General features: G+C 38.0%; 1 protein-coding gene across 1 annotated transcript; it reads left to right on the forward strand.

Moving 5' to 3' along the window:
* Positions 1 to 562: 562 nt before the first annotated feature.
* Positions 563 to 5,883, forward strand: GCK72_000419 (uncharacterized protein; the record flags this gene model as incomplete). Its single annotated transcript, XM_003093794.2, has 5 exons — positions 563 to 899; positions 2,253 to 2,930; positions 4,557 to 4,597; positions 4,650 to 4,752; positions 5,759 to 5,883. 5 exons carry the CDS (start codon positions 563 to 565, stop codon positions 5,881 to 5,883), a joined length of 1,284 nt encoding a protein of 427 aa, XP_003093842.2.
* Between the last annotated feature and the right edge of the window lie 2,374 nt (positions 5,884 to 8,257).

Raw genomic sequence — 8,257 nt, forward strand, 5'->3', positions numbered from 1 at the left:
TTGTTATTTTCGTTACTTTTAATCGTTATCTATGAAAAATTCGACTAATAACAATAAAATTAGCCTCAAAAATGCTATAAATTTGAAAAAAATGAGATGGCCGAAATCGGGAATTCTAGGCCACTGCGTCAATTTTTTTCGGCCACCAAAATGACCAAGCTCCTTTTCAACGGCGTTAGAGCCAATTTTTTAAAAAAATTTGTATTGAATTTCAGGCTCCGCCCCCAAAACAATACATTTTTCGCCCGATTCGAGTACGATGTCTATTTTGGGGGCGGAGCTTAAAATTTTGCATGAAAATTTTGAATTTTTTCCGAGTCGCGTTGCGTGCGCGTCGCGGTTCACTTTGAAAAATACGACAAATAAACGTAAAATTTGAATTTGGCGCTCAGCCAAGGGTTTCTTGGCTCCGTGCCAACCGTTGTGCGATGGAGCGCGCTTTCGCGAACTTATGAATCGGTCCATCGCACATTGGTTGGCTGAGCGCCAAATTCACATTTTACGTTACCGCGACGCGCACGCAACGCGGCTCGGAAAAATTCAAAATTTTCCATTTCCAGAAATGAAGCGAAGCGCGGTGAAACTGAAACGAAAGGAGAGTGATGAGTGGTTGTGCTCATCAACATATCAACCGAATCGACAAGAAATTATACAGAAATCTGTGGAAACTCCGAAACCCAAGAAAAAGTTGAATATTGTCGTTCCAAAACCGAAAAAATCGATAAAATTCGAGAATTTCGAGAAAAATCGATTCTCGGCGAGCAGGTCGACTCCGAATTTAAATTTCACAATTGACGACGACCAAGATGACGTGGATATTCTGAATTTTGTGTCGACGTCAGAAGCGGTGAGAACACCGATGGCAAGGGTGAAGATTATCTCACCGGCGATACCGAAAGGTTGGTGGAAAGTGTGCGCTCCACCGAAATTATTGAAAAATTGAAGAAAAAATGAGGTTGCAAACGCGCTCCATTGAAAAACTGTTTTTTTTTTGTGATTTTTTATCGGAAATTATCGGATTTCGGTGGAGCGCACTTGCCAAATGCAGTTTTTTGAGCTATTAGCACGGGGCACGCTTCTTACAACCGCGCTCTACCGAAACCGCGAGAAAATTGTGTGCGAAATTGAGAGACTCAGAGAAAAAGAGACATTTCGTTGGAGCGCAGTTGTAAGAACTGTGCCGAATACATCTGCGCTCCACTGACAACGAGAGAACACTATAATTAAAGAGACGCAGAGTGAAATTCTCGTGTACTTCGCGAGGAAAAGTCGATTTGGCTGTTTTTGAATTTTCTATTTAAAAATCCCGAACTTTACATATTTTACCGATTTTTTGAAATAAAATTCGAAATCTACATCTCAACTTGTTCACGCAGACTACACGACTCATAAACTCGGTGGAGCGCGTGACGTGAAAAAAAGGCAAACGCGCTCTATCGAAACTCAACAACTCTGCCATTTGCTAATGCGCTCTACCGCAAATTTCTCGAAAATTTTTCGATTAAAAAATCCACCAAAAATCTCCTGAAAGCGCAGTGATTCTTTTTTTTCAGTTCCGATAGAGCACGTTATCAAAATTTTTTTTTTTTGAATTTTTCATCGAAAATGTGAAAATTTTGAAATTTGGCGCCAACCGCTGACAGTATTCTTGTTACAACCGCGCTCTACCGAAACTGAAGAAAATAGCGTGGGAAGTTGAGAGACGCAGAGAAAAATAGACATTTCGGTGGAGCGCGTTTTCAACATTAAAATTTTCAAATTTCAAAAAAATTTCAGTCTCCACGCGGTCGTGTAGTCCTGTCGGACAATATTTTGGCTCAATTTCTCGTTTTCTCACTTTTCCAACAAATTTTCGTGTTTTTATCCCAGAAAACGTTGAAAAAACACGAAAATTTGTTGGAAAAAAGTGAGAAAGCGAGAAATTGAGCAAAAATCTTGTCCGAGAGGACTACACGGCCGTGCGCGATTCTTGAAGCGAGTTTAGCCATAGTTGTCAAGGCCCGGGTGAATTGGCGCGAAAGTCAAAATTTCAAAATTTTTGAATTTTTTCGCGAAAAATTCGAATTTTCGACTATCATTCAGAATTAGAAGGAATTCTGAAAAATAGTAAAAATGGTCACATTTTCGATAAAAAATTGGAAAAATTTGGAAAAAAAAATTGGAAAAAAGAGAGTCATTTTTTGAAGCCGTGCCTTGACAACTATGATTTTAGCCTATCGGAATCTGAAATTTGAAAAAAAAAAGAATTTCAGATTCCGTCCGAAAATCTCTTTCTCCACCTGTGGTCCCCCAAATCCGTCAAAGTCCCGAACAACTATTCGCCGCGTTGACACCAAAACGGAGACCGTCGTTCGAAGTGACAGAGCAAGTAGTGAAACGGAGAAAAGAGGATTCAGAAGAGATTCAGAATTCAGCAGAAGACGTCGTGACGACAGAATCTGGAAGAATCTCTCCAGGGGAATCTCTTGAGATTCAGAATCCAGCAGAAGACGTGACGGATTCTGAATCCGACGTGTCGAACATTTTCGATACGATGTCTCCCGTCAAGTTACCGCCTGAAGAATCACCTCCGCAAACTACAAACTACAAATTCTCACTGGATTTTATAACGGGATTCGAGGCGCAATTCTCGCGATTCGAGGATACTCAGCCTCCAGAAGACGTTCCCAGCTATCGTCTGGAGACTTCTGAATCCTCAGAATCTTCTCAATTAATCAATGATTTGGAGGAACCGATGAGCATTTTCGAGGAGGAATCCGAGGAGAAAAAAGTGATTTTCGAGGAGAAAACTGTGAAAAAATCGATACGATTCGTGGAGCCATCGTCGGCGTGGAGAAAAGAGAATTTAATTGAGGAGAGCTGTGGAGCGCACTTACAGACTACAAGTGTAATCAGGGAATATGCGATTGAGACGTGTGGAATGACGATGGGTAGGTTACTGTAGGATTACTGTAGATATTTGAAAAGTTGCCAAAGTGCCAACACCCTACCGTAACCCGCAAGAGTCGCGTTTATCAGTAGAGCGCGCTTTCTTAACAGCATTCCATCATACTCTGTGAATGGCGATGGATAAAAGATGGTCTCACCACGATAACGTTTTGATCGGGTTACTGTAGTATTACTGTAGCACTCATTGCAGCAATCAAGAGGTCTCGCCACGAAAACTATCGGATCGGGTTACTGTAGTCAGGAAGTTGAAAAGTTGGCACGATGCCAACGCCCTACCGTAACCCGCAAGAGTCGCGTTTATCAGTAGAGCGCACTTTCTTAACAGCATTCCATCATACTCTGTGAACCACGAACACTGTTGGATCGGGTTACTGTAGGATTACTGTAGCTAGCAATTTCAAAAACTCTGGCGCGCTTCGGACGCGTTTTGGCAGCACCCATAATTAGGATTTCAGCGGACTGGCGTGTCTTTAGCGGGTTTTTTACTTAAAAAAAGGAATTTGACACTGTGCCAACACCCTACCGTAACCCGCAAGAGTCTCTGTTTATCAGTAGAGCGCGCTTTCTCAACGTGATTACTGTATACCCTGTTAATGAGGATGATCTCACCAAGAAAACTGTTGGATCGAGTTACTGTAGGACTTCTGAAATTTGAAAATTGGCACAACGGGAAGGCCGAAGACCCGACTTGAAAAATGAAAAATCTATTTAAAAATGTTTTTTTGACATTTTTGAAATTTTGAACATTTTTTCAAAAATGTGACCACTTCTGATGATTTTTCAGAATTACTTCTAAATCTGAAGGATAGTTTGAGTTTTTAGCGAAAAAAAATTCAAAATCGGGTTACTGTAGGACTACTGTAGCTCGCATTGCAACACTCAGGAAGTTTCTTTATTGATCATTTTAGATCCAACTGTTATTTGAATCAGTAAACGCGCTCTATTGAAAAAAAATTTCAGCTCGAAAACTTCAGGAATGTGTAACTTTGTCAGTTTTCAAATTTTTAGTGTGATAAACGCAGAATTTTATGATCTACAACTTTGTTATTGATTATTTCTAGATCCAACTGTCACTTGGGTCAGTAAACGCGCTCTAATGAAAACATTTTTTAGAAAACAACTTTTTCCACGATAATCGCAAGAGTCGCGTTTATCAGTAGAGCGCACTAGCTCAACAGCATTCTATCATGCCCTGTGAAACTGTTGGATCGGCATACTGTAGGATTACTGTGTGTACCGTAACCCATACGATCTCGTTTATCCGTAGAGCGCGCTTTCTCAATCTCATTTCTGCAGACACATGGTTCAGTGAAGTGTTGTGGAGAGAAAGCTCGCTCTACTGAATGCGACAATTAGGATTACTGTAGAGTTTGGCACAGTGCCAACTTTCAAATTGTACGTGTTAAAGGCGGGTCTCGCAGCGAAAAAAAACATGTATTACCGTAGTTTGCAGTTTTTTTTCCGAACTGCAAAACGGAAAACTACGGTTTGAAAAATTAATTTCGCTGCGAGACCCATCCGGACGAATTCCCTATAGTAGAGGTTCCGCGAGAAGCAACTTTGAATAAAATTCGCTATGCTACTGTAGGATTACTGTAAATTTTCAGCCGAATCCAGCGATCTACCGGCACCTGACGAGGAGACACAGGTAAGTTGATGTTGGATTTTTTTTTCCAAAAAAAAATCCAAAAAATTTCCAGAAATACCTCGCCGCCGAGTCGTGTGCTCTTCTGGCGAATACTCCATTAACGGATAGTCAAGACGACGAAATTTACGAGAGGGATGAGCTATTCGGGCTATCAGGTAGGCAAGTGCGCTCTATCGGACTACCATTTTTGGCGCCAAAATTCAATTTTTTTGAATTTTTCGAATTTTTTCGAGAAAAAGTCAATTTTTCGACGAAATGTTCACATTTTCGATAAAAAATGTCGAATAAAAATTGAATATTTTTTCAGGCTCCGCCCCCAAAACGGAATTGAAACTCTTTCGGGCACCGTAAAAGCCGTGTGAGAGGTCCCGATTCCTGTTTTGGGGGCGGAGCCTAAAATTCGAAATAAAATTTGAATTAAGTCCGCAAACACGATTTATCTCGAAAAAAGCACAACAATTTAAAAAATTTCGGATAGTTTTCGAAAAAAAAACGTTCGAAAAATTTTGAAATTTTTTCCTGAAATTAAAAAAAAAAATTTCAAAAATTAAGTAACAAAAATAGTGATTTTTCGATTTTTCAGACTTTTTCTTTAAAATTTTTTCGATTTTTTTTTGGTTTTTTGTGTCAAAAATTCTCGAAAACAAACTTTGCATAAAAATCAAAATTTCATTTAAAAATTCAAGATTTTTGCCTCCGAAAAACTCATTTTTCAGACAGATTTCTACTAGAACTTTTTTCGAATTTTTAGTTTTTTTGTGTCAAAAATTTTCAAAAAAACAAGTTTTCGAACATTTATCAGAAAATTTTCCTTAAAAAATTGAAATTTTTTTTGAAAAATTCTTGAAAAAAAGGTTTTCCCCCTGTCAAACCGGAAATATTCTTCTTCCATTTCCTCAATTCTTTTTCTCCTCTTCTTCCTATCAAAAACCATCATCATCACTATTATTGTGCAGTTTTTGGTGGTTTTCGTCTTCACACTGTGACTCAACAATATTCATATATATATATATATATGCCTTTGTGACTATTGTTTGTACGTACACAACAGATGGTCTGAAATGGGCAAAGAAAAAGAAGCACACCGAAATAAATAAGAAATTCACCAAATAAATTTAGAGAAAAAAAAGGAAAATTTTTTTTCGAAAAAAAAGTTTGCAGCACGCTTCGCCTCATTAATGTCGTCGAAAACGAGTGAGCGGCGACTTCTGATGAGTGACGTCGTGTTTGGCACGGTGCCAAAAGAGAAATTACGAAAGTTGGATGTTTCTAGTCACAAGAGGTAGAGTTTTGGCGATTTTTCCCCAAATTTTTTTCCTATTTTTGTGGTTTTTCTCTCAAAAATTAGAGGAAAAAGTTGCGCAAGCCTTTGCATCAATTTTCCTTGCGCAATTCCTCTTTTTCGGTGCGAAATTGCATTTTTTTTTCTCTTTTTTCTTCAAAAAAACATAAAAATAAAAGATCGCGGTGAGACCCGTGATGTTTTGATGTCATGCGCCTTTAAGGTTACGGTATATATGTATTTTTTAATTTGAAACTTAACATATTTTCAACACTCAATTTTTTTTTTCGCGCTGAAATTCAAATTTTTCTATTGTTTCGCTTAAAAAACAAAACAAAAACGAATTTCGTGTCGAGACCCGCCTAAAGAAAAGTGTCATGCGCCGTTAAGATTACGGTAGAAACCAACGCGAATTTTCGTTTTTTTCAAAAGCTTTCGATTTTTGCCCGAAAATTTTGAATTTTTTGGTGTTTTTTAATTGAAATTCCTAAAAGAATACGTATTTTCTTCTAATTGTCAAAAAAAATGCTTTTTCGCATGAAAATTCAAAAATTCCCCCGTTTCTCCTACAAATACTGATTTTGCTCGAAATTCTAATAATTACAGTCATTTTTTTGCGTTTTTTATTTGAAATTGTTAAAATTCCACATATTTTCTTATATTTTTTCGATTTTTTATCGAAAATGTGTGCATTTTCTATGATTTTTCAGAATTTCTTTTAATTAGTCGAAAAATTGACTTTTTCGCGAAAAAATTCGAAAAATTCAAACAAAAAACGTGAATTTTGGCGCCAAATCAATAAAAAATGGTGGTAGTCCGATAGAGCGCACTTGCACCACCGACCTGATAACCCGAATAGCTCATACCTCTCGCATTCCTCGTCTTGGCTATCAAAAAACTGAGAAAAACAAAAACCTTCTCCGTTTTTTTCTATAAATACTCGATTTGCTTGACGTTCTGATATTTACAGTCATTTTTTCCATTTTTTCACTATCAAACTCCCTATTTTCACTATCAGCTATGTTAAGCCCCTCTAGTCGTCTTTCTTAACTTTCCGTTCATTTCCAGTCGGATTCTACACGAAATCACGTGTAAACATACGCAGAACACAACATTTTTCTCATTGTTTTCAAAAAAAAAAAGAAGTTCTAAGATGACATTCAAACGAATGAAAACACTAGACACCTGCCCAATGACTGTCTCCATTTGTTGACATAACGCTTCTCTCTGTTTTTATGATAGCAGAAATGACCCCCAAGAGGAGAAGTTTCTTCTTTTCTTCCGCCCAAACGAATCTCCATCGAAAGGCGATCGAATTAATGTAGAAAAGATCGAAAAGAAAGTGATATGCAAATGACTTCGCCTCGGCGGGATACTTGGTCGTTTTTCTCATTTACACCATTCATTTTTCTTTGCTTTTCTTTTTCGATAAGATAGAGGCATTTTTGGTTTTCACACTTTGCTGTTGAAGTAGGAGGACTGAAGTCTTATTTTTTTTATTTGAGATTCTGACACTTCAGAAAATACTGAGCAACTTTCATCGTTGGAGCATATGCTAAAAATCGCTCTAAACGCCCTGAATTCCAGTTTTCCTGGCTCAAAATGAGCTTTCGTGGAAGAGTTTCCCCACGCGAATTTTTGCCCCCGTGTAGTCCTCTCGGACAAAATTATTTCCTTTAATTTCTCGATTTCTCGATTTTTTCAACAAAATTTCGTGCTTTTCATCCTTTTTAAGATATAAATTGAAAAAAAACACGAAATTTTGTTGAAAAAATCGAGAAAACGCGGAATTGAGAAATGATTTTGTCCGAGAGGACTACACGATGAGAAAGAATTCGCGTGTGAAAAAACTCTTCCACGAAGGCTCATTTTGAGCCGGGAAAATGGGAATTTAGAGAGTTTAGAGCGATTTTTAGCATATGCTCCAATGATGAAAGTTGTTCAGAATTTTCTGAAGTAGCCTTTGAATAGACTTAAATTTGATGGTAGATGCGTCTGGAATTTACTAGAAATTTCGTAGTTTCCCACCGATAGCAAAGATCTTGTGTTGGCACGGTGTCCAAAAACTGCTAATTTTGCTAATTTCGCCGGGAAACCTGTGTGGTTAGAATGCTGAAGACGTGAGAATCCTGAATCCGTCTTCAAATTCCGATTAGCGCCGAAATGAACCGAGATACGGGGCTTTTTGTCTGAAAAAGCCCACAATTCCAGACAAAAACCTTTGTATCTCTGCTCGTTCTGACGCTAGTCGGAATTTGAAAACTGATTAGGAATCCTAACGTCTTCAGCATGTTAACTGTGCATCTAGATGCGTTCTTCAGATCGGAGTTCCGTTGATTTTCAGTAATTTGTGGAAATTGATTTTCTGAAGTTCTCAT

The sequence above is a fragment of the Caenorhabditis remanei genome, chromosome I, assembly GCF_010183535.1.
Source record: "Caenorhabditis remanei strain PX506 chromosome I, whole genome shotgun sequence".
NCBI lineage: Eukaryota > Metazoa > Nematoda > Chromadorea > Rhabditida > Rhabditidae > Caenorhabditis > Caenorhabditis remanei.